The sequence below is a fragment of the Schistocerca piceifrons genome, chromosome 2 (assembly GCF_021461385.2).
Source record: "Schistocerca piceifrons isolate TAMUIC-IGC-003096 chromosome 2, iqSchPice1.1, whole genome shotgun sequence".
NCBI classification, from domain to species: Eukaryota; Metazoa; Arthropoda; class Insecta; order Orthoptera; family Acrididae; genus Schistocerca; species Schistocerca piceifrons.
The window spans coordinates 998,816,721-998,844,215 of record NC_060139.1 but is presented as its reverse complement, the minus strand read 5'-3'; the positions used below and the strand labels follow the sequence as shown (position 1 = coordinate 998,844,215).

The window sequence follows — 27,495 nt, the reverse complement described above, 5'->3', positions numbered from 1 at the left end:
AAAGATGTTCCGGCAAAATCAGGAATACTGAAATACAAGTCGCTGAGGAATGAAATAAATAGGAAGTGCAGGGAAGCTAAGACGAAATGGCTGCAGGAAAAATGTGAAGACATCAAAAGAGATATGGTTGTCGGAAGGACAGACTCAGCATACAGGAAAGTCCAAACAACCTTTGGTGACATTAAAAGCAACGGTGGTAACATTAAGAGTGCAACGGGAATTCCACTGTTAAATGCAGAGGAGAGAGCATATAGGTGGAAAGAATGCATTGAAAGCCTCTATGAGGGTGAAGATTTCTCTGATGTGATAGAAGAAGAAACAGGAGTCGATTCAGAAGAGATAGGGGATCCAGTATTAGAGTCGGAATTTAAAAGAGCTTTGGAGGACTTACGGTTAAATAAGGCAGAAGGGATAGATAAAATTCCGTCAGAATTTCTAAAATCATTGGGGGAAGTGGCAACAAAACGACTATTCACGTTGGTGTGTAGAATATATGAGTCTGGCGACATACCATCTGACTTTCGGAAAAGCATCATCCACACAATTCCGAAGACGGAAAGAGCTGACAAGTGCGAGAATTATCGCACAATCAGCTTAACAGCTCATGTATCGAAGCTGCTTATAAGAATAATATACATAAGAATGGAAAAGAAAATTGAGATAGCGCTAGGTGACGATCTGTTTGGCTTTACGAAAAGTAAAGGGACGAGAGAAGCAATTCTGACGTTACGGCTAATAATGGAAGCAAGGCTAAAGAAAAATCAAGACACTTTCATAGGATTTGTCGACCTGGAAAAAGCGTTCGACAATATAAAATGGTGCAAACTGTTAGAGATTCTGAAAAAAGTAGGGGTAAGCTATAGGGAGAGACGGGTCATATACAATATGTACAACAACCAAGAGGGAATAATAAGAGTGGACGATCAGGAACGAAGTGCTCGTATTAAGAAGGGTGTAAGACAAGGCTGTAGCCTTTCGCCCCTACTCTTCAATCTGTACATCGGGAAATCCATGATGGAAATAAAAGAAAGGTTCAGGAGTGGAATTAAAATACAAGGTGAAAGGATATCAATGATACGATTCGCTGATGACATTGCTATCCTGAGTGAAAGTGAAGCAGAATTAGATGATCTGCTGAACGGAATGAACAGTCTAATGAGTACACAGTATGGTTTGAGAGTAAATCGGAGAAAGACGGAGGTAATGAGAAGTAATAGAAATGACAACAGCGAGAAACTTTAACATCCGGATTGATGGTCACGAAGTCAATGAAGCTAAGGAATTCTGCTACCTAGGCAGTAAAATAATCAATGACGGAAGGATCAAGGAGGACATAAAAAGCAGACTCGCTATGGCAAAAAAGGCATTTCTGGCCAAGAGAAGTCTACTAATATCGAACACCGGCCTTAATTTGAGGAAGAAATTTATGCGTGTACGTCTGGAGTACAGCGTTGTATGGTAGTGAAACATGGACTGTGGGAAAACCGGAAGAGGAGAGAATCGAAGCATTTGAGATGTGGTGCTATAGACGAATGTTGAAAATTAGGTGGACTGATAAGGTAAGGAATGAGGAGGTTCTACGCAGAATCGGAGAGGAAAGGAATAAGTGGAAAACACTGATAAGGAGAAGGGACAGGATGATAGGACATCTGCTAAGACATGAGGGAATGACTTCCATGGTACTAGAGGGAGCTGTAGAGGGCAAAAAATGTAGAGGAAGACAGAGATTGGAATACGTCAAGCAAATAATTGAGGACGTAGGTTGCAAGTGCTACTCTGAGATGAAGAGGTTAGCACAGGAAAGGAATTCGTGGCGGGCCGCATCAAACCAGTCGGTAGACTGATGACAAAAAAATTTAAATACAGGAATCGTTTATATTGAAGAAGCTTGTTTATGTCCGTCCCCGGTTGCTGAGTGGTCAGCACAACAGACTGTCAATCCTCAGGGACCGGATTCGATTCCCGGCTGGGTCGGAGAGTTTCTCTGCTCAGGGACTGAGTGTCGTGTTGTCCTAATCATCATGATTTTCATCCCCATCGTCGAGCAAGTCGCCGAAGTGGCGTCAAATTGAAAGACTTGCACACGGCGAACGGTCTGCCAGACGGGAGGCCCTAGTCACGCGACATTTACATTTATTTAGCTTGTTTATTTCGTAGGTCTCCTTTTGCTAGCTTCATATCTGTGTAATTACAAAGTTAATTATTGTAATCTTTTTCATTTTGTGATAAAACTCATTAGTACGATTTGTTTTTATCTTGTCTAGCGATTCAAGAAAGCATTTTTCCTAGACACGTCATATTTGACGACTAGGCTGGATTTAAGGGATACTTACAGGCCTATGTAGCTCTCAGTCCTCCACCCCACCGCAGACTGTCCATTGGATCTGTTCACAGTCTACGTGTTTGGACGTATTCTTAGATTAAGTGTTAATGAATTTGGTACCTCTGTATTATGTAGATGAATCATAATGATAACCCATGTCTCAAATAAATTAATAGCCGAAAGAAATTCTCACTTTCAAGCTCCGAGACTTTTGTATCACTCAGAATTAATTAGTGGTCAAGCTCCAAACAAAAATGGGATTGGTTGTGGATCACTGAACAAGTTGGATAAGGTGCCATACCTCGCTGAAATAAAATCAGTTAAATATCAATGATACTTTGCTTTATGGCTTGCTTTCTTTTGTGTTACATTTAAAAAAGAAATTAAAAACTTGAATATAGCATCACTTTTTTTTCAATATGTCGAGCTCAACTTATAATGTTAGTGGTTGTGTTGCCCGTAGAGTCCATAGCCTCGAGAGATGCCTCCGGAGTAGTGACCACCCTATCCACCAGCGAAGGCACTACCGTTGCCTCTACCAAATTCGCCACCGTATCCGCCTCCGAGACCGCTAGCACCACCTCCTCCCATGGGGACAGGTTGAGCTACTGGTACAACATATGTGTGACGGACAGGGGCGGGAACTGGGACTTGCCTCTTCATAGGCAGACGGACAGTGTACGGTGGGTAGGCCACTATTATTGGTAAGTAGATCGGAGCAGTGGTTGTCTCTTGATCAGTGGACTGCTCTATTACTGGGTACTGGCTTGGGATCTGCTTGGTGATTGCAATTCTGGTCTCTCGAGCAGAGCTGATACCATCTCCATAACCGCGTCTGTAGTCGCCTCCATAGCCGCTCCCATAACTAATGGCGCTGCTGGTGCCGAGTGTGTGGTCGGTAGACGATCGGTTTCCACCGCCACGATAGCTACTCAGGTGGCCGTCCAATCCACGCCTCTCCCCTTGTTTCTCCTCAGCTAGCGCCGGCCCGAACAGGAGCAAGCACACCTGAAAAAAGTATTAGGACATACCATCTGTTTATCTCCAAATGTGATGGAACTTACAGCTATCTTCTTGCAGCAGTCTTAACAATTAATCGGTAGAATTAACATCACGGCCCTGTTAGAGATAAAAGTGATTTTTTTAGATTTCTTTTTAAGAATTATTTTGTTTTCTGACACTGGTCACATATAATGCCAACAAAGCGTTATCGGTTTCAGGCGTCCTGAGGTCATAAGAAGGTGGTTTCCCTCATTTCCTCAAAGTGTTTGGGAGTGAACTGCTGTCTCCCTCGGCTGATGTAAAGATGTCCGGTGACGGCGCAAACCGTTAATTTCTCGCAGAAATCCTATGTGACTGTGACAGAAAATAAAACCAATAAAGAAAGTTAAGCCGTTTATCTGAGAAACTAAGTGAAACTGAGAGGCGGCAATATTGCTTTTCCATGTAGACTATAAATAAATATATCAAAATGTTTATTTTTTATTGCACCCGGTACGCTGATCATTAGATAGAATGGTAATGACTAATGCCAATTTAGTACGAAAATTGTATCGAAGATTATCCAAATTATGCACTGAAAATTTCTAGTAATAATACGTGTCGCCAAATATGTACGTCGCAACCTGTTTAATTCTCTTAACTTAAATGACACAAATCAATCTGAGTTAATATGAAAAGAGCGTCTTTGGAAATGTTTAGCAGTACTTCCTTACAATAGCAAAAGACGTCCAGGATACACTGAGGGGAAGCCTATTGGCTTAACCAGTCCAAATTCCTCGACGTTTCGAATAACATTTTTTAAAAACTGTTTGTGATAAATGTACGATTACATCACTCAACACTGGGCCTAAGGGGCCATGATGGAGGTGGTGGCCAAGTATAGCCTACTAACGGTGGATATGGAGGGGCCTGAGGCCGGAGAGACAGTGTTGTAATTCTGAATAAGAATGTATCAAAACACGAACTCTGATGTCACAAGTTTTTTGTCTTCAGCAGTCGAACTATTTGCAGAGATGGTAAGCGCATAGCGGTTCTTATTTCAGCAAGCCACTCGGGGAACCTTTCCCTGTTAACAGAGATTACATCTATCTTAAGGTTTAACTAGAGAAAACTATTAACTCTCATTGACTTGCAGCAGCTAGTCTGACAGGAACTTTTCCGAACCGATCTTCTTTGTGTAAATTTTCTTGTTGGTATCCTTCCATCAAACAGAAAAAAAAAATTCGTTCTATAGGGAATCACTCTGCTTATCGTATAACTTGCAGAACTGTAACCTATTTTTCCTTCAGTTGTACGTGTTTACTATGACTGTCATAGTCACAGCTAAACTAAGAAGTGCCAAAGAGGTGCAAACATCTTTAAGCAAACACATTTTAAACAAGGGATTTAATCCAGAACTAAGGAAAACGCTGACTCGGAATATACTGTTGTAGAATGTCTGTCCTGAAACTGAAGAACTTGTCTACCGATGCTTGCTCCTTAGAGACGTAAGCCATCTTTAAGAAACTTAAAATGATTTACATGGATACAAGTTCACACGATAGTTATTACTGACCAAGAAAATGTGTCTCCCTTTATTCTTCGTGAGAATGTGATAACACATTTTTTTATTAATAGACCTTTGTACGCATGGGTCCACAAACGCTGTGAGTTTCTTGAGGGGAGTCAGTTATCTGCGTAGGCTGCTTTTATTATTCATGATTTAGCTATAAACTAATATCACTCCCTAGCCCATTTCCAAGCTACCTTTTTCACTTACATCGCAGAAGAAAATTATAAACATTTTCCGTATTTTACAGAATCTAAGACACTAAGGGGTATAAAACGGGTCTTAATTTTAAGTACTTTTTTTAAATGACATTTTTATTATTTCTTCTTTTATAAAAACGAAGTGTCCTTTACAGTCCCTGAAAACCATATTCTTCTAGTTTTGGCCATATTGCATTCAATCCTGTCCTCTATTTGCACATTCAGTCTTCCTCACTTTTTTTCTTCTTTACTAGCTGGCAAGCTGCGAACGGTTTTTTCTGTTGGTGGAAGGCGGAAACGACGCTCAACTTCTCTGTTTTCATGTTCTTCTGCATGTGCAGTTATTTTCAATTTGTAGCCCACATCATAAGAATACATTTCGGTTTTTTTCCATCACGAGACTGGCTACTAACAAAAGTATTATATTGTTACCGAAAACACAAATAACTTTCAGTTGAAGTACTCTGGCACCGCAGACTGCAATGACGCATCATAGGTCAGTGTTTTGGGTTTTTGACGACGGGTCAGGAGGGAGACAGTGTTAGCAAGCTTCGAATGCCGGCAACTCATGTTAGTCGCATCGGCGCACTGCTGCTGGCAATCTAACTCAATGTTGCCTGCTGAGCACTCTGCGCCACAGCGGTTTTATCCACTGAGACGTTTGTCTGATTTTAGGCCGTTTTAAAGTTCCCTCCGATGTGAATTCATGTTGTGGTTAACCCCTCATCCGTTTTCCATTACGAAACTAGCTACTAACAAGAATATGATAGTGTTACCGATAGCACAAATCACTTTCAATTCAAGTCCACTGTCACCGTAGACTGCAGTGACGCACCGTAGGCTAAATAATGTTCTGGGTTTGTTATGGCGGGCCGGGAGGTGGACAGTGTTATCAAGCTTGCCAATATCTGCAATTCACGTTCGTCGCATCGGTGCATTGCTGTTGCCAGTTTAATCCGATGTTCCAGACAAAGGTAGGTTCCCCGCGGCATCGAATATGGGGCCATTTTTAAAAGACTGGTGGGAATTTTTCAAACACTGGACCTTTTTATGTTAATTTCAACTACAAGACAGACCCGAATTTAGCGGGCAATTTTTCGAAGGGGAAAGTGCTCCTAATAGTCTGCAAAGTACGGTAGCAACTTATATTCCACTTATTTGTAAGGTGGAAGTAATATCCAATGGTGTCCTTAGTAACGGTTCGCTACAGGTATGGTAGTTATGGACACAACTATCTTAGATCGAGATGTAAAGTTTGTACGCTAAAAAAAAAAAAAAAAAAAAAAAAAAAAACTTACGCAGAAAAAGATTTCCCTTACGAAACATTTGTGAGTAGAGTAATATCTGCAGTTTACCACACAAATTTTACGTCTCGGGAAAGCTACAATTGAAGAAGCGAAATTACGTGTTCTAGACTAAGTGAATGCACCAGATTACGAGTGTTTGTGAAAAAAAAACCACAAAAACTCAATTTTGACTGAAGAAATTGAACTAGCCAATGATCTAATTCGAAATATATGTAAATACGTTCGAGCCACTTTCATTGATATTTATTTCCATGTTGACTGGGAAGAGCTATGTCGCTATTTTTAGTGGCGATTTTCAGGTACTTATGTACGAGAGGCGTTCAGTAAGCAATGTAACACTTTTTTTTCTCACCCAATTTCGGTTGAAAAAATGCAGAATTTGTTGTGGGACATCATGGAATATTCCCGCTTTAGCCTCTGCAGTTTCATGAAGTTCCGGTAGGTGGCAGCGCTGTATTAGCCTTCGAAATTGGAGCCTGTAACGGAGATGAGTGCCAAGCAGAGAGCTTCATTGAGTTTCTTTTGGCGGAAAACCAGAGCATTCAAGAAGGTCTGCGGAGACCTAACAGTGAGCGTTTGTCATCATTGAACAAGGTCGCGCAAAACTATCCGATTTCTCTCGCACCGGCCGACTGCACACAGGTCCACTCAGCAAACTGAAGAAACGACTTCAACGTGTTCGCTGCCCCAAAAATGTAAACAAAGTTCTCCTTCTCTAGGACATCGCAAGGTCTCACGCGAGTCTGCGTATCCGAGAGGAGCTGACAGAACCTCATCCACCCTACAGCTCAGACCTTGCACCTTCCGACTTCCATCGGTTTGGCCCAATGAAGGATGCACTCTGTGGGGAGCAGAACGTGGATGATGGGTAGTTTATTGATGCAGTGAGACGTTGTCTTCTACATCGACCGGTAGAGTAAAACAATTCGAGCACACAAGCGCTCCCAGTAAGAAGGGGCAAAGTCGTCGCATTGGATGGAGATTATGTTGAATTATAGGGTTTTTTAACAAGAAGTGTGGGGAATAATGCAGTGTACTGGAATCATCAATAAAACCTACCTGCTGTCAGTAAAAAGGTATTTCAGTACTCAAAGGTAATTCTTTTGAGTATAAAAATCTGCTGACAGCACGTGATACAATAAAGTGCTTGGTTTCAGGACGTTATAGCCACACTTTCATCTGAAATCCATCGACATTACTGAAGTTTCTCACGATTGCCTTCTTAAAAGAGTGCGAATGAACACACAGTTTGTTTTCTAAAAGTGATTTCGATTTTCACGGATGAAAAGATGAAATAAATTCGCTAAATTTCAGGTGTATGAATATTTATACTGAAATAAGGTGACCGTTTCGTTAGAGTGCCCGGAAGTACAAAGAGACGTTGTGTTCAATCAAGTGAGATAAACCAGCAGTTGTTGCTGCTGTAGATGAATGTGATACTATTTGTAATGTTTCTGGAAATGCTCAATATATTACAGGCTGATTCAAAAAAGAAAGAACGGATTCAGTTGTTTAACACAGACAAACCGTGAAAGATAGAAACACATTGTGCATGTCACTGGATAGAGGGAGGTTTAAAGTTCTGACATGGTTGCGCTGCTGTTTGTTTGTAACAATATGGCGACTACGCCACCAGCGAAATTATTTCGTGCGTTGGGATTGGCGTGAACTCAATTCATTCTTCCAGTGCAGCGTGCATTCCGCCGCCGAATCAACAAGAAACCGCCTCTGCACAAGCGGATTTATGACTGGCGTAAAAAATTCTTCGAAATTGGCCGCATATCCAAAGGGAAGAGCTTTGGTCATCCATAAACACCTGATGAAAATTTCAAGCATATCCGACATGCGTTCACACGGAGTTCTCGGAAGTCCACAAGACGGGCAGGCCTCGAATTTCAGCGTTCTCAAACAACAGTGTGGCATGTTCTGAAATGACGTCTGTATGTGAATCCATACAACCTGTAGTTATTGCAGCATTTTCGTAGCGGTAACTGTAATAGATGGTACGAATTTCGGATTTCAGTTTTCCTGAAACGACTCATCTTTTCAGAAAAATCGGTGTTTCATCTGTCAGGTAAAGTAAACCACCATAATGTAAAAATTTGAGCGTCACAAGATCTTTTCGCCGTCGTGGAACATGAAAGAGACTCAGCAAAACTGAATGTGTTCCGTGCCATATCTGTGCACCTATTTATCTTTCCTCTTTCTGGAGGAAACTGTGACAGGAATGCCATACGAGGGCGTGATACAAAATTAGTTGTTTCCTCAACTTCACGAAGATTCTAATGATTTTATTTTAATGTATGACGGCGTCCCGACTCACTTTCATGTTGAGGTTTAGCGTTATCTTAACAACAACATCCCACAACGTTGTATTTGAAGTGATGGACAACAAGACCTTGTTCATTGTTTTTAGGCCTCGCAGGTCACCATACCTCACACCTTGCGATTTTTATTTTTGGGGATACATAAAAGGCAGGGTTTCGTCCCACCAATGACAGCTACTCTTCAGGATCTTAGAAATCGAATGGGTGAAGAAGTAAATTCAACGAATGGGGACGTATTTATTGGTTTGTGGAATGAAATGACTACAGTTTCGATGTTTTTCGAGCAACACGTTGAGCCCCTGTTGACTAAACAGGGACTTGTTGATTCGTTTGTGGAAAGAAATGGATTATCGTTTCGATTTTTGTTGACCAATGCATGTAGCTCATGCTGAGTAGACAGACCTGTTGATTCGTTTGTGGAATGAAATGGACCTCTGTCTAGATATTTCTCGAGCAACGTATCGTGTTCATGTTGAATGTATGGTGTGGTGTCTATGAGAACATAACACTTTGAACCTTCCTCTATCCCTTGATATGTGCAATGTGTTTCTATCTTTCATAATTTGTCTGTAATATACAACTGAAATCTGTCTGAATCATCCTGCATTTGCAGTTGCTCTATTTCAAATCCGTAACCCAAAAACGAAACAACTAACTTTTTTTAATCATTTGGCTTTATTTTCCGTTATAGTTACAAACAGGTATGAAGAATGAAAGATGAATCTCTGGTGTCATGTATTGTTTGAGATGTTGGGGTGAGCTGCTGATGTTAGTGGCTGTATTTCCCGTAGCCTCCATAGCCTCCAGATATGCCTCCAGCGTAACCACCGCCGTAGCCACCGCCGATGGCACCACCGTAGCCTCCACCGTAGCCTCCACCGAACCCGCCGCCATAGCCACCGCCGTAGCCACCTCCGAGACCTCCGCCAATACCAGCTCCGCCTCCCACGACGACAGGTACCGGCTGGTTGACGACGACAGGCTGTGGTACTGGTACGGGGACTGGGCTAGGGACACTCACGGGTACTGGGACTGGCCTCTGCACGGGGACAGGGTACGGCTGTGGGACGGGCACTGGTACCGGCCTGTTGACTGGTACTGTGACAGGAACCTTGACTGGTACTGGGACAGTACGCTGCACTGTTACTGGGTATGGAACGGGGACCTGCTTGGTGATGGCGATGTTGGTCACTCTGGCGCCTCCAACAGCCGAGCTGATGCCACCTCCATAGCCGCCTCCATAGCCGCCTCCAAAGCCTCCACCATAGCCGCCATCATAGCCGCCTCCATACCCACCTCCGTAGCCACCACCATAACCGCTAATTATTCCGTGGTCGTAGCTGCCCAGGGATCCAACCAGACCACGTTTTTCGACTTGTTTCTCCTCGGCAAGAGCCAGTCCGAACAGGAACACGCACACCTGAAAGTCACATTAATGGAAAATATATCAAAAGAATTATGTTTACCAGCATTTAATCATGTTGACAGGTCACATAACTCATTCGCTATCTGCCAGCATATTATCAAATCTTTCAACTAAAAGGCGAAGAAATACAGCAACCAAGCATTTTTTATATTGCTTTATCTTCGATTGACGCAGTATGTATAGCATGTATCTCCTAAGAGTAGTCAGGAGCATTTTCTGTGGTGTTTGGGCAGACATCTGCAGTTTCGTGTTTGAAATAAACACAGCTCACTTCGTCTATCGTGCAACGCTCATTGTCGATGGAAAGCATCGGTTTGTTTCCATTACAAAGAAAATGTTTTTTAAAGCCTATTGTACTTGCTCATTCGATAGAGCGCTCTCAAAATTAGTCTATTGGGGTATTTATTTTATCGATATGCAGTAACAGAGAGGGTAACTAAGAATAACCAGTACTCCAGTAGCGAATGAGCGGCGCTGCTGCAAGGTGGAGACTAATTGTTATTCTTCGTGTTTTACTATTCCTGTTAATACATATCGATAAAATAAATATCGCGCAAGACTATTTCGATACCGTTATATCGAATGGGCACATAAAATTCCTCTTTAAAAATTATTTTGTTTGTAACGGGGACCATACCGACGCTTTCTGTCGACACTGGGCATCGCTTGGAAGATATGATGAGCGACATTTGTGTGGGATGACTCCAGCTGCACACTGCAAAAGCGAAACAGGACGTATCATATGAGAAAATGCGCCTGCCTACTCTAAGGAGAGACACACGGAATATAAAGAGTTCTAAAAGCTTGTAAATGTGTTAGAAGGTAGGTTGTGCTAGGAGTAACTGTTTGGAAATATAACTCAATATGTTGCGCCTAGTTAATTAGCACTGAAGTTAGCCTATCAGGCCGTTGCGCGCAGATCCAAGGGGCCAGCCAGATACAATTAGCGTCACTTGTTCTCATAACGTAGATGATAATGCACGAGATTCCCCAGCCATTGGCTCGGGTTTGATCCTTACTACTGTGCCATACGCCATTTTTGTATCGCTGTCTTATTTTACTAAATCATGCCCAAGCGCACGTTTGGCGACACCAGCTCTGGCAGGCCGCTTGAATCTTGGCGTGCATTGGCCAGATTGGCTAAGTTTAATGCAGATTAACTAGTAAACTGCGCAACGTGCCAAATTTTTTTCGTAACTATTATTTCTCAGCTCAGCCTGCCCTGAAACACACTTACATTATTTTCAGTCTGTTACTTGAGGCCAGAAATGCTACGTTTTGGAACCATGAAGTTCGTAATAATTGCTAATTTTAATAATATAAATAATTTAAGAATTTTAGTATTTTAAAAATTTCAATAATTACAAATTTTCCACTATCAGTCACTTTTATTTGTTTTAATTTTGTTAAACTAAACAAAAAACAAATAAAAGTAACCGGTAGCGGAAAATTCTAATAAACCATTTTTAGACTCTTTTTGACACCCTGTATGATTCCCCACTACGGATGTCTGAATTCTGGGAATACCTCTTGGCATAAATAAAGCTGTATAAAGGGGGTTTTAACTGTATTTGTTCTAGTAATTCAGTCTAATGTCATGAATCTCGGCTACCGTTAACATCGCTCAATTAACGTGAGTTAAAACACAGTTGTTTTCCAGTTACAGAAACATTACATTCTGCTCTTAAAGGTAAAAGGCAAAGCAATGGTAAAGTCTGCAGCGCAAGCCTGTGACCGCGCTGTTGGCCTCACTGCAGCTAGAGAGCAGAAATTCTAGGATGGGTGTGGCACTAGGCACTAGGAGGGGGTGGGTTGGCGAGCCTGACATGCTAGCCGCCTGTTTTACCGGGGAAGATCCATGGCAATAATTATGACAGATTTCTAATTGGGCCTGAACCCTAACTGAAGGATCTGGAACGAAGAAAAATCCCCACCCTTGTCCAGGTTTGAATCCGGTCCTCCCGAGATGGATTCTGCTAGACCACCACGACCATGTTGTCGGAAAGGAGGGACCTGTTTCACTCAAAATGCATTTTCAGTCAGTGAAATAGTCCTTCGAAACCATCGGCAGAGTTATAGCCATAATAGTTAATTCAAATAATTGTAACATTTGATTTTATCTTGAATTTTATAACCATGTTTTGCCTTGCTTTTTTGTTTAGAAATCTGTGTTAATAAAATCTCAAAACTTCTTTTTCACTTGGTCACTGTTTGTCCAAACCGCATTTTATAAACTTTCCGATCAGATTCGTGTATCTCTTTCTAATTGTGAATATGCAGTACTGAACTGGACGTTCATGTATGGAAGCTTAAAGACTGTCATTTTATGGGCAGTTAAATTGCGGTAAAAACACAGCATTCAAACTTCATTGAAAAGCAAAACTAGAAGCCTCCAATGAGTCTATTATAACTCACCATAAATTTTCATCTAGTATTCTGTATTACTATAAGATACATCACAAAAAGCTGTGCCGTTCTGAGGCTATACTTTAAGGTCTGAAAAAAACTGCAAAAATTTGGATGCAGGTCTTTTTTTCTGGTACATGAGGTTGGGTTGATTAGTCTGATAAATTTTCATGACAGCATGGTACATCTTTGTTGCGTGATTATACCAGGGATCGTTTAAAGAATTTCAACAATGTACAACTCACAATTCTTTGTTGACATCCGTCTGAATTTCTCAGTGAGTCGACTGAGACTGAAAATGGAGAAAACCGGGTTACGTGCTGATACAAAACATTTTAATTCAAAGGGTTGGACTACGGACTGATGAAGTTCACGCAGACTCTGCACCATCAATGAAGACTGTTTACTTTTGGATTAATTAATTTAGAAGTGGTCGTACTAGCACTAAAGACGAAGCGCGCTCTGGCCATCCAAGTGACGTCCCACAAAGAAAACCACTGACAAAACCAGTGATATGAAATGAAAGACCGCTGAATAAACATTTTTTTCGATTCCTGAGAGTGTAAGCATTTCAGTTCAGAGGGTGCATAATACCCTGGACTGAGAATTGGCTTTGAAAAATGAGTGCGCGAGGTCGGTGCCGCGATTGCTCACATTCGATCGAAAACTAATATGGCAGAACATTTCAGCACAGTGTCTGGCGACGTTTAATCACCATTCGCAAGACGTTTTGCGCCGATATGTGGCTTTTGATGAATACTGGGTCCATCATTACCAAACAATGTCCAAATGGCAGTCAAGACAATTGACAAAAGCTGGTGAAAGTGTGCCAAGGATTCAACGACCATGTTTTCAACTGGTAAGGTTATGGCCACTGTTTCTTTTGTGATTCTCAAAGAGTAATCCTCATAGATCACTTGTAAAATGGCAGAGCCACAGCTAGAACCTATTACGCTTCCTTGATGGATCTCTTGGAACTTACGATGGCTGAAGAAAAGGATTATTTGCACGCTAAAAACGACTCTTTGACCAGGATAATGCACCATTCTACATATGAGCGATAATAATGGTGAAAGTACATGAATTGGGATTTGAATTGGTTCCACATTATTCACCAGATGTAGCACTAAGTGACTTCTTCCTGTTCACTAACTGGAATCCTTGGGTTTTTGGGAAGAAATGTTCGTCAAATGAGGAAGTGATAATTGCAGTAAACGAGTATTTTTCAGATTTTGACAGTACCTGTTTTTCTGATGGGATGAAATGACTGGAGGAACGTTAGACCAAGTGTATAGCCCTAAAAGGAGACTATATCGAGAAGTAGGTGAGTTGTTTACGAAATAGACATTTTCTCCTGCTTTTTACCAGACTTATCAAACTACCATCGTACGTACGAAGTAAGTTCATTCTCAAGAACGACACAGAAAATTAGAAATCTAGAGTTATCAGGAAATGTATGACTGTAAACCAGTGGCTACTACTTACCAGGATCCTCATTGCTGCTGCTGAAGATGGTCGGCTGCGAGCAGGCAATGACTGATGCTGCCGAGTGGTTTCTCTGCATCTTATATAGGGCTGCCTCCGGGTCCCCCACCAAATGGGCAATTAGCGAAACGTAGCGCAGTGCTTCGAGCATGGCGCAGCAGCCGGTTTGGCGAACATGATGGTGCAGATTGCACGCCATGCTCTGTTCCGCCAGCGTATTGTACGAGGCAGCACTTCCTTGGCTGAAAGTTAACACTAACACACGCGTTCTCCGGGGGGGAATTCCCGGATTACGGAAGTTTTCACTAGAAGCGCAGTTTGGCACTTTTTTTTGCTAGACTTCGAGTGTGCTATCTCAAAATTATCACAAGGATGCACAGTCAATTCAGTAGTGGATGGTACCAAACGCACATACCGAGAAGTAAACACGTATAATTTTTTACGTAATTTTATTTTAGAAAATATCTCTAATAAAAAGTCCAGCTTACAAATTTGAAAAACAAAAATAAATACCACCAAGGGAAACAAGAATATTTCTGTATGACATATACAGTTAAATATTAAATCAGGTACAATGCGTTTATGGAGTATAACATCTCACAAAAGCTTCAAAAACAATCACTTGGTCCCGCCTTCCAAAACGTTCCCTTCTCATACATTCTTATTATGACACACAGAGGATCACACTCTTGCGTGATCTATCACATACACAAGAAAGAATTACAAAACTTATATAAAAATTGAAATAAGGAACAATATACTTTATGTTCTAAAGGCAGGAGAAATACTTTCTTGCGATCTGAAAACCAAATAACGGAGCTAAAAGATGTATTAAATCAGGGATCCATTGAATAAAATTATATTCTTAACTGCGAGTTAACGATATTGTACCAATACTCTGATAAAATATCAGGCATTGAAGGATTAAATCAACTTTCCATAAATTCAAAAGCATCTTGCGTTACATGAATCGCAGGTTAGCCAAGATCTCTCGCTCTATTGGAAAGACATGATTAATCTTAACAATGGCAGGGCTGTAAACATGTATTTGCTTTTCAAACAATTTAAAGTAAAAATTTAGCACGAATTTTTTTGGCACCCGTTCACATACTATTTTTAAACACAGTGCCCCAGTTGGCATAAACATGAGTACACAGAACTTAACGGCACTCAGAAAACAAAATACTGAAAGGTCGGGGAACTATCTGACGACGCACTGCACGTCGAAATACAAATTTGAACACAATGCACTCAAACACCGTCAGACTACTGACCAATATTAACTGATGAGACACGTTAATATTAATGATGACAAGTGTTTACGTATTAAACCGTGAAACCTACCGTTCATAAGTTAGTGTTCTCCCTTCTTTTGCTACGGTTAAAATCCACAAGCAATATGGCGAATTAGCTGAGCTAATGGGCATAGTACCCTCCTGTCAGTGCTCATTTCAAACTCGAATTATAACTCAAACATCCTTCCGTGGTGTTACCGCCAGACACCACACTTGCTAGGTGGTAGCCTTTAAATCGGCTGCGGTCCGCTAGTATACGTCGGACCCGCGTGTCGCCACTATCAGTGATTGCAGACCGAGCGCCGCCACACGGCAGGTCTAGTCTAGAGACTCCCTAGCACTCGCCCCAGTTGTACAGCCGACTTTTCTAGCGATGGTTCACTGACTGCATGCGCTATCATTTGCAGAGACGACAGTTTAGCATAGCCTTCAGCTACGTCATTTGCTACTGCCTAGCAAGGCGCCATATTCAGGTACTATGAATGTATTCTGAACAGATAATATTGTGAATCATGTACCGTCAAGAGCGACGTTCATCATCAATGGATTAAAGTTAAGTATGAAACTAATTACGTTCGGTTTCTGAATTCCAATTCCTTGTCATGTTCCAGACCTCACGTCAGTATAGTTCTTCCCTCCTCACGCCAGCCTGCGTGAGCTAAAACGCGTGCATTTCGGCCTCCATTCATAACACGGTGTTGGCTCTTCTGCCAACACAACACCTTCCATATGCAAGTGATATTGGAAACAGCTACTATGAAAATGCGAACGACTCCCCCGCTGTTCCACGAGAATCACTACCTCGTCCAGCAGCTAATGGAGGTGACAAGACGATCTGCCGATGCGCGTAGGGCACTTTAAAGCCTCATCGACGATCACGCCACCGTCTAGCTCATTACCTTTGAGTGCAATCAGACATTAGCCCAGACATTCCCCCGTCCCCACATTATCACGAACTTTAGCACTAACTAAACTGTGGAATGAAAGGCATTTATTGGAACACTTTTATTTTTAAAATGTTGAAAGATGAATGACATTTAGTTCGTGTGTGTGTGTGTGTGTGTGTGTGTGTGTGTGTGTTGGAATGAATGATGAAGCTATCCGTGGTATCGCAAGTGGCTCTGAGCACTATGGGACTCAACTGCTGAGGTCATTAGTCCCGTAGAACTTAGAACTAGTTAAACCTAACTAACCTAAGGACATCACAAACATCCATGCCCGAGGCAGGATTCGAACCTGCGACCGTAGCGGTCTTGCGGTTCCAGACTGCAGCGCCTTTAACCGCACGGCCACTTCGGCCGGCTGGTATCGCAAGTGCTACCCATAATTCCTTCTCAGATAAGAAAGCACAGTGGTGGTAAAAATTTGTTACAAAACATTCTTTTCCTTTATTACTCCTCTCCATTGTGGTACTTGCTTGACCTTCACACTACTATACTGACTGTTTGCTAATCACTTGTTTGCTGCACTCCTTACTTTTGAACTGACAGAAATTGAGCGACTTCAGGCTGTTAATGCTTTGTGTCTAAACCACTCTAATAATAGTAATACTAATAATAATAATAATTCTTTGTACAGGACTATAGTAGCCTTTATGTAGTTATTAATGTGTTATGCTGTCAGTTAATTCATTTATTCGTTTTGAAGCGAATAATGAAGCAATTTCTGAACTAACGTTGGTGTTATCAACAACTTGGAGAAGACGTTTTCTTGAAATATTTAGCATTTGTTACCTGTATGTCTCACCTTTATCACCAGCAATGTACGGAACAAATCACAAGATATGTATGTAGTGGCTGGACTATGTGAGGAACATGTAACTCCACTGCATTAATGGTAGTAGCTGAAAAAATGTAATTATTGATAATTTATGTAATCAGTATTAGGGGCGTACGAAACTGTGATAATAGTAATGATCTTTTGAAAATAACTGACAGAAACATAATCGAACCGCTTAGTTTTTACCCCTCAGAAAATGACGTTGTCTCACATTGCGCAACTTTAGCTGGTCTTGTATGCAGTAGCACATGACCCACCAAACTGTCCTTCTTTTAACTCTTTTTCAGTAACTACACTTATTATTCGCACTTTATTTTTAGCATATCTTCACTTTCGAACTTACTTCTTTAGTTATCTTCTAACATTTTAATACTAAATTACGCTACAGGCGCTTTTAGTTTCTTCTGGCGTTTCCCTTTCATTCTGTGCAGTTCTCCAGACGTACGATCTCTGGGATTTCTTCCACAGTTACAAGCCAGTGTTTAGTACTAGCACTGTAATGAAAATAGATTTCTTCGCCCTTGCAGATCTGCTAGATATCATCCTCGTTTCAACAATATTGTGACATCTTTGGCTTTCGTAACCATGTACCGCCCCAGTTTTGGCGTTAAGCACGGCGCTATTGTATATTCTAACACAAATCGTCATCTTCGCTTTCACTTTGTTGGTGTTTAGCCAGTGCTGCGTGGTGGGTATGTTATGTGTTCAGTTCTATAGGTACAGACAACTTTCTGGGGAGGAAAACCACAGCTCAGAGATATTCTCGAAGATCATTTAAACAAATATCGTTAATTAACCTACAAAGAAACAAAAATTTGAAAAAAAATTAAAAATTAAATTCAGAACTCTGAAAAATGGCAAAAAACACGCAACTCTCAATAAACATTGAAATTATCTTAAACGTTATAATGATTAAAAATGTCAGGAATGCTTGGGTGATTCCAAAAACCGCAAAACTGTAAAAAACTGCTTTGTTCACAACTAACGGTTTCATCCCAGACGAGATACATCTTCACGTTTATTATGGTTATACACTCCTGGAAATTGAAATAAGAACACCGTGAATTCATTGTCCCAGGAAGGGGAAACTTTATTGACACATTCCTGGGGTCAGATACATCACATGATCACACTGACAGAACCACAGGCACATAGACACAGGCAACAGAGCATGCACAATATCGGCACTAGTACAGTGTATATCCACCTTTCGCAGCAATGCAGGCTGCTATTCTCCCATGGAGACGATCGTAGAGATGCTGGATGTAGTCCTGTGGAACGGCTTGCCATGCCATTTCCACCTGGCGCCTCAGTTGGACCAGCGTTCGTGCTGGACGTGCAGACCGCGTGAGACGACGCTTCATCCAGTCCCATACATGCTCAATGGGGGACAGATCCGGAGATCTTGCTGGCCAGGGTAGTTGACTTACACCTTCTAGAGCACGTTGGGTGGCACGGGATACATGCGGACGTGCATTGTCCTGTTGGAACAGCAAGTTCTCTTGCCGGTCTAGGAATGGTAGAACGATGGGTTCGATGACGGTTTGGATGTACCGTGCACTATTCAGTGTCCCCTCGACGATCACCAGTGGTGTACGGTCAGTGTAGGAGATCGCTCCCCACACCATGATGCCGGGTGTTGGCCCTGTGTGCCTCGGTCGTATGCAGTCCTGATTGTGGCGCTCACCTGCACGGCGCCAAACACGCATACGACCATCATTGGCACCAAGGCAGAAGCGACTCTCATCGCTGAAGACGACACGTCTCCATTCGTCCCTCCATTCACGCCTGTCGCGACACCACTGGAGGCGGGCTGCACGATGTTGGGGCGTGAGCGGAAGACGGCCTAACGGTGTGCGGGATCGTAGCCCAGCTTCATGGAGACGGTTGCGAATGGTCCTCGCCGATACCCCAGGAGCAACAGTGTCCCTAATTTGCTGGGAAGTGGCGGTGCGGTCCCCTACGGCACTGCGTAGGATCCTACGGTCTTGGCGTGCATCCGTGCGTCGCTGCGGTCCGGTCCCAGGTCGACGGGTACGTGCACCTTCCGCCGACCACTGGCGACAACATCGATGTACTGTGGGGACCTCACGCCCCACGTGTTGAGCAATTCGGCGGTACGTCCACCCGGCCTCCCGCATGCCCACTATACGCCCTCCCTCAAAGTCCGTCAACTGCACATACGGTTCACGTCCACGCTGTCGCGGCGTGCTACCAGTGTTAAAGACTGCGATGGAGCTCCGTATGCCACGGCAAACTGGCTGACACTGACGGCGGCGGTGCACAAATGCTGCGCAGCTAGCGCCATTCGACGGCCAACACCGCGGTTCCTGGTGTGTCCGCTGTGTCGTGCGTGTGATCATTGCTTGTACAGCCCTCTCGCAGTGTCCGGAGCAAGTATGGTGGGTCTGACACACCGGTGTCAATGTGTTCTTTTTTCCATTTGCAGGAGTGTATTTTCATGATACAGATGGCAGTTACGGAGTCGCTGCATTCGGGAAGTTATCCATGTTGGGACTCCGTAGCTGTCCATTCACATCATGAAAATATAACAGTTATAATCCTGAGGCCGCGTCTACACTGACGTGAAAGCAGTAGTTGCGGATGAAGCACCTGCATGCAGATATATAGTTTTCGGAAACATCTCGTCATTATTGACTTTTTCAACTGCTGTATTGTTTATGACAAGTGAAAAATGTTCAAATGGCTCTAAGGACATCACACACATCCACACCCGAGGCAGGATTCGAACCTGCGACCGTAGCAGTAGCGCGGTTCCGGACTAAAGCGCCTAGAACCGCTAGGCCACAGTGAACGGCTATGATAATTGAAAAGGTTATTGAGTTTAAAGTATTTTTATTGCTATCCACAAGTTCAGTAAATGTTTCTTAGATCTAAAACATAGAGCTACATGGACAATTAAGGTACTGATTATCACATCGAAAGAATCAAGGTCGGACTATGAAACTTGGCGTCCCAAATCGGAAATCACCTCGACGTCCTTCTGAAACTGTCTGTCAAGCAAGGGTTTCTTCATGCGAGGAAGCAGGAAGACATACTGGACGACATGTCAGTGGAATACGGGAGGGGAAAGGGGCGTAGTCTGATAGCCCAAAGAAGCTGTATGCTGGACTGTGCTGTGTGCAGAATGAGCAGTGGCGCTGTCACGGAGCAAAAACGCCCCCTATTACAATTCCCCACGACGCTTCGTCTTAACAGGCTTCCTTAGACCTGTCAGGACATGCTGGTAGGATACAGAGTGTTCACAAAAGAATGTTCCAGTTTCAACGGTATACTATAACAATGTATTGTAGGCTATTTATAACAAATCAAATTGAAGGTAAACTAACCTAGTTTTTCTTATGTATTATAATTATGTGCACCTTTAGTTATACCGCACACATTCAACTAAAAATCCAATTCCTCCCACACTTTGGTTCACAAGTCTGGAACAACAGAAACAATATCAACTGTAACAGGTGTGGACAAACGTGTAAATGTTTTCTTAAAATCTTCCACACTGTCGTCTTTGGCAACTGAAGTTCAAGGCTTGCTTTCCGAACAGACTTCCAGGACAACGAAGATAAGATGCTTTCACAAAGTAAGCATCCTCTACAGACGCGTCTGGTCGTCGCATGCTTTTTCCCCTTTTAGACACACATCCAATCGTTTCGAACTGACTACCGAGCTAGGTGACTCAATGGTTAGAACGGTGGACCCGCGTTCGCGAGTACGACGGCTCAGACTCGCGTCCGGCCATGTTGACTGAAGTTTCCCATGATTTCCCTAAATTGGTTCAGGCAAATGGCAGGATGGTTGCTTTGAAAGGGCACGGTCGATTTACTTCTCCATCCTTCCCTAATCCGTCTTTATAGACATCGTTGTCAACGGGTCGCTAAACATTAATCTCCCCCTTTCTCCTCCCCGAATTGACAATACAATCGGCGGATGCTTTTGCCATAGGGAGATGGCAATCAAACTTAAACATAGTAAACTGCAGAACACAAAACGGTTCATACTTAGGAGTCGCCATTTTGCGTACGTGGCTTAAGTGGCGCTGCAAGAGGGAAAACGACAAAGCAGCAACCGGCAATGCGCTTATCTGAAACTGTTTGAGTTATTCTTTAGCTATGTGACCTCTACCTCACACTCTGCAACGCTTACAGTTGATACTATTAAAATTTAGAAGTGCGATATTCTTTTACGGCTATCCTCTATTTCCATAATGGTTTTCCACTTGGGAGTATAACCGTTTAGCTCCACACCACAGAAATCCCCAAAAACTACTCATCATTAGTTTTTCAGATTGCGATGAAACCGCGTGTGCTCACTGCTTGGTTTTGTTCCTTACCTCGGGGCTGAGGTGACGCGAATGGCACTTTTCCTTCGGCTTGGCAGAGCGGGTGCGAGCAGTAGCAGAAGCCAGCGGGGGCCGACATTTGCAATGTTGCAAATGTATTTCAAGCTGCTGAAAACCGATCCATGACTGCGCATTTTCTGTTACCACCATGATCGTGATTAATGGATCTTTTTTAGCAGGGCTTCCTCTTGCGGTTCTCGGTTCACAGACAAATCGCCTGTGAATTCCTTCTTCGCCATTTGGACTAGTTCGACGACAACGAAACGTTTGCGCCGCCTAACCACTGTGTAATAATTAGAAAGGTGCATGGCTTCCATAACATGTTGGTGCACATCAAAAGCAGAAAATTAAAATTACCAGATGACGTTTTATCGATTTGGCAAAAAGCTGCTGTGTTCATTTCTGGCTCCTGAAGGGAGGTGCTGCAATACTGCGGCGCGAGTGTCTACTATGTCTGCAAGCAAACTAGAAATTCCAACATAACAGTTGCACAGGCGACCGGTTGCAAATAAAGGTTTGGTACACTGACCTAGGTTTCGGCACCCTCTATGGATGTTTTCATCAGAATGAAATTTTGAGAAACCGTTAAGTGTCATCGCGAGAACGCATCAGCCTGGTTTTGTTCCCAGCAAGGCATACGTGCCATTGGCTGGAGCGTGTTTCATTTTTGTCTTTGAGGATATCTGCTCTAAACTTGGATCAGTGCATGCTCGCAAAGTAACTTAACGGTTCCTAAATATTTCATTCTGATGAAGACATCCTTCCGAGATGTCTAAACCTAGGTCAATATACCAAAGTTATCTGCAACCGGCTGGCTGTGTGATTCCTATTTTGAATCTTATATATGGCTGCTGAGAGACTGCCACGTTTAAAACAGTTGGCAAAAAGGTAATACGCAACTTTATTTATCGGAGTGATAATTAAAGCCAGCCACTGTGGCAGAGCGGTTTAGGCGCTTCAGTCCGGAACATCGTGACTGCTACGGTCGCTGGTTCGAATTCTGCTCGGGCATGAATGTGTGTGATGTCCTTAGCTTAGTTAAGTTTAAGTGGTTCTACGTTCCAGGGGACTGATGACCTCAGATGTTAAGGCCTATAGTGCTCAGAGCCATTCGAACTATCTGATAATCAAAACTGCATGATCACCTCTCATATATCGTCTACGAACTTCAACATGAATACTACATCAACAATTATTCGTTTGTTAAAATTTTTTCTCACTTATTTGACCGTTTATTAGAAGCAGAATAGAAAGTAAGTGTAGGAATAAAACTTCTTTAGAACTGACTGTTACGGCGCTAAGTGGAACACGCCCGCTCGGTGTGCAACAATCGGAAGAACTGAAGTACGAACAGACAGGGAGCTGATTGCCTCATAGCACACCAGGGAGGTGGCCATGAACCCCTCATTCATCACATACACAATAGTGCAGCGCAGACACAACGCACTTCTGCAATGAGGTTACGTTAGTAACTCCACCTCAAGATGACACGCCCTTCAGGCTGCAAACTTTGCATAACGGAACGTCCTGAAGCCCTGAAGTTAAACACTACGACAACCAAGAGAAAATGGGAGTACATTTGGTTACTCGTACAGGCAGGGAGGGTGGAGGGCGGGTCTGAAATGACGTCATCGACTGCCATAAGACTCTAGCCTTTCTTCCACTCTCTCGCAGAGTTGGGCCATTTCCTCTGCATCATGGATACCGATGAAAGGACAATTGTACTTTTGCGGGGTGCCCTGCTGAATAAAAAAAAGTGTCTACAGCAGCCGTCACCTTGGATGCCAATTATACGAGCTTGAAGCTGTCTCGCAGTGGTGGGAACGTGAAGTCTGTGAGCTCCACTGCTGCCGGCCACAACGGAGGCTGACTACAGATGAGAGTCGGGCCGCCTATATTCCGTGAATCAAGAACTGGTCTGCCACGTGTGCAAGCTGTTCAGCTTGGGATCAGGTTGCGTGTGCTGCCACTCCTGGGCATTACTAGTACCGCCATAAAGGCTGTGTGCTGGGTCTGCCTGGCTGTCCTTTGCATCGCTGTTGGGTTTTTCGTCTACATGCCATCTCGACAACCGACGGTAGGGGCATGCAGATTTCTGGACGAATTTCCGTAGTAACGAGTAGCAGGAACAAGAAGTAAGTCGATATACAGCTTTAAATTAATTTTGGATTTTTCCTTGCACTTACGAGGTATTATTGGTACCCTTTTGTCCCGCTGACTATTGGATAGGGCCAGTTTAACGCTAATTACAGGTGTTTAGATACCGCAACAACACATGCGAAATCCGCTTTCGCTATTAATAAAGGACAGCAGGGGAAAAGTATGTTCCGTGCTCACCACAACAAATGCTTTTCGACTCAGTTAGCTTAAATTTTTGAGACTTTTTGTTGCTAAATATCCGACATGCTCCGTTTCAAGCCACTGATCAGTTTTAGCAGTGCATTAGCCGGTTGAGTGCACGTCTTTAATATACCGGGTGATCAAAAGTCAGTATAAATTTGAAAACTGAATAAATCACGGAATAATGTAGGTAGAGAGGTACAAATTCACACACATGCTTGGAATGACATGGGGTTTTATTAGAACCACAAAAATACAAAAGTTCAAAAAATGTCCGACAGATGGCGCTTCATCTGTTCAGAATAGCGATAATAAGCATAACAAAGTAAGACAAAGCAAAGATGATGTTCTTTACAGGAAATGCTCAATATGTCCACCATCATTCCTCAACAATGGCTGTAGTCGAGGAATAATGTTGTGAACAGCACTGTAAAGCATGTCCGGAGTTATGATGAGGCATTGGCGTCGGATGTTGTCTTCCAGCATCCCTAGAGATGTCGGTCGATCACGATACACTTGCGACTTCAGGTAGCCCCTGATGTGTCGACAGAAGTGCCGACACAGTGTGGTTTGAGGAGACCGAAATACACGCTATAAGCTCACGCAGGATGGCGTGAGGTCTGAAACAGGATACGTAATGAATGCTATAAAGAAAAGTACGTAGCTTCTGGAATACTTAACTTTAATCTATCCTTGGTACATCGCTATTGACGATACAAGTGAGACTCTATAGTTTCAGACAATATTCTGCTAATGGCGCCTTGCTAGGTCGTAGCCATTGACTTAGCTGAAGGCTATTCTAGCTATCTGCTCTACAAATGAGCGAGGCTTCGTCAGTGTGCATCGCGAGCTACGTCGTCCGTACAACTGGGGCGAGTGCTAGTACGTCTCTCTAGACCTGCCGTGTGGTGGCGCTCGGTCTGCTATCACTGAAAGTGGCGACACGCGGGTCCGACATGTACTAATGGACCGCGGCCGATTTAAAGCTACCACCTAGCAAGTGTGGTGTCTGGCGGTGACATCACAGCCCCAAAGCCAATAATCGCACGGACTGAGGTCTATGGACCTGGGAGGTCAAGCATGACGAAAGTGGCGGCTGAGCACACGATCATCACCAAACGACGCGCGAAAGAGATCTTTCACCCGTCTAGCAATACTTTTTTTGTTCTAATAAAACCCTATGTCATTCCAAGCATGTGTGTCAATTTTTACCTCTCTGTCTACATTATTCCGTGGTTTATTAAGTTTTCAAATTTATACTGACATTTTGATCACCCTGTACATGGCTAAATATGCTGCATAAGTCAATGTATCACCATCGGCGCAGTGGACCCAAAATGGCGGCCACTGGCAAGTTGTCCGTACATTCCTTATACAGAGCATTAGGTAGCGCTCGTGAGGGCGGAACCTTCCGCAGTGGGGCGATGAGAACTTCTCGCTGCGACAGAGACTTCTCGCTGCGACAAGGGCAGTGGATGAGGAGTTGCTGCAGTCTTTGCCTTGGTGATCCGTTGGACTGGTAGGGGAACATGATGGGTCAACCGCAGGTTCGAAGCGTTGTTGGATCGAGTGGGCTTGAATAATTGTATGAAGGGGCCAGCTGGAACTCCTGCATGCCGCCATTCGCCGAAAAGGTGCTGTTGGTCGAGATGGCCGTTTGCAGCCGTTAGCCTATGTGGATTCCTGTGCCCGTTACAGCTTGTAAAGGCGCATTTACTGCTCACACGACTCAATGACTTATTTGTAGTCAAAGGCATTACTGGAGCGCAACGTGGGTATTGCTTTTTCACGTAATTTTGGATTCGCGCGCTTGTCTTGACAAGGACCACATTTATTACGTCATGTTCAGTGCTGTGTATCATGATATTTATTTGATTACTGTTGAAAAGAGTAACGTCACTTCTTGGAAGGAGCATGTGTGGGGGTAAATTTTACCGTGTGACCTACCAATTCATTGCAGTAATGGACTTGTCTATGTGTAAGGATTACCTGTAGTCATTTTAATATTATTTCTTCTACAGGTCGATGAACTAAGTGCGTAAATTTAAATCTTTCTTTTAAATTGCTAGTGAGATCTGTGCGATTTCTGTCTGCTGTGTTTGTTTGTGGAGTTTGTTCCTTATGTAAATATTATATATGGGCGCTTTAAAATTGTTTATTCTAAATGTAGGAAACTGAAACCAGTACATAATTTGGAAGTGGTTTTGCTTATTTCAAGTACGCTTATGTCATGCTGGTTTCTGATTCAGTGTTAGTGAAATTTGTGTGATTTCTGTCTGCCATGTCAGTTGATTGTTTTTTTTTTATGTAAAAATTATCTGTTGGCCCCTTTAAAATCGTTTATTCTAAATGCAGGAAGGTGAACCTAGTACTAATTCGAAAGGTATTCTGGTTGGTTCCAAGTACGTTTATGTCATTCTGGTTCAACAGCGGCTGTCTTAATATTAGTTGTTTTTTGAAAGTAAAAAGACAATGAAAGTTTAAATTCCAATTTTCCCTGCTCATTGATCTTAAAAGTTTTATTAAAAAATGTGTGGTAAAATTCTTTTATCGATTTTCTTGTACGACTAGCTGGGGGGGTTCACATCTTGAGATTTCTGTTTAAATATTTGTGTGTAACAAAAGCATGAATTTGGTTAAAGTGTCATAAACTGTGCCGGTAAGCCCCAGCACCATCACTCCACTGCTACGTCACAAAAGATGTAGGGGATAAAAGTACGAAGATTAGCATTTAACGTCAGGACAACTCGGACTGTTTCAAGAACTGATAAGTAAATCGGCCGTGTCCTTTCGAAGAAACCACCCCGGTATTTGCCTGGAGCGTTTTAGGGAAATCACAAGAAACCTAAAAGAGGATGATCTGAAGCGGATTTGAACCGTCGTCCTCTCAAATGCGAGTCCATTACTCCACTTCGCTCGGTGCGTTCGAGGCGTATCGTCTGGGAACCGTCCTCCAGAGCACCCAGTGGGTGATACAATGAAGGGGGGCTGGGGTAATGATATGTTACTGAATCACCAGTGCACTGAAACAGGTTTCTTAGTTGCGCAGTGAATATGGAATCAGCGAATAATAGCAGTTTTGTTGCTGATGTTAGACAACGATACCATGTTCATTGTACAAGTAGAAGTGACATGCGTCTTTGAGTGCATTGCTCATTCAGCGATGTAATACAGTTCCTTAGTAAATAACTATGTTAACAAGCTTATGTGATTGTCTTCTACTCATATAGTGGGAATTATCAGAGTGAATTCTTTCCGGCCTCATATGTCTTTTGCAAACCCTAAGAAATATGTTCGCAATTTTACTAAGCTACGTAATTCTCCTTCCTTGTGATAAAATAGAACTTGCAGTAATACTTAAATGATACTACCTAACTGTGTGATTTTTCGTGAACTACGGAACCGCAGACTGTAAATAATCTTAAGTATTTAGCGCGAACATTGTTAGTGTCCATTGCAGTTTTTTATGACGGAATAAATACTGTGAGGTTAATCAGCATCCGGTTAGTGGTTTGAATGAGTGTGTAATTTTCATTCTCTACTAATGAATTACATTTTAAAAGTTAGGTATTGTCACTAGTGATTCAAAAGTGCCATAAAGTACCATGAGTATTATTTTTGTTATATTTATTATTTGGACTGTTTATCCTAGATATCAAATGACTCACTGTTTCATTTTTCAGAGCTATCCTCCGA

General features: G+C 42.7%; 2 protein-coding genes across 2 annotated transcripts in view; both read right to left on the bottom strand.

Moving 5' to 3' along the window:
- Positions 1–2,660: 2,660 nt before the first annotated feature.
- Positions 2,661–27,495, bottom strand: part of LOC124777792 — a 63,581-nt gene continuing 38,746 nt past the window's right edge. The window contains exon 2 of the mRNA XM_047253306.1: positions 2,661–3,331. Coding sequence (XP_047109262.1) covers positions 2,828–3,331 — 504 coding nt within the window. The 3' untranslated portion in view covers positions 2,661–2,827. The remainder of the gene's footprint in view (positions 3,332–27,495) is intronic.
- Positions 9,361–14,097, bottom strand: LOC124777791 (H/ACA ribonucleoprotein complex subunit GAR1-like). The gene is made up of 2 exons (XM_047253305.1): positions 14,026–14,097; positions 9,361–10,128 (listed from the first exon to the last, which is right to left on the bottom strand). Exons 1-2 carry the CDS (start codon positions 14,035–14,037, stop codon positions 9,478–9,480), a joined length of 663 nt encoding a protein of 220 aa, XP_047109261.1. The 5' UTR covers positions 14,038–14,097; the 3' UTR covers positions 9,361–9,477.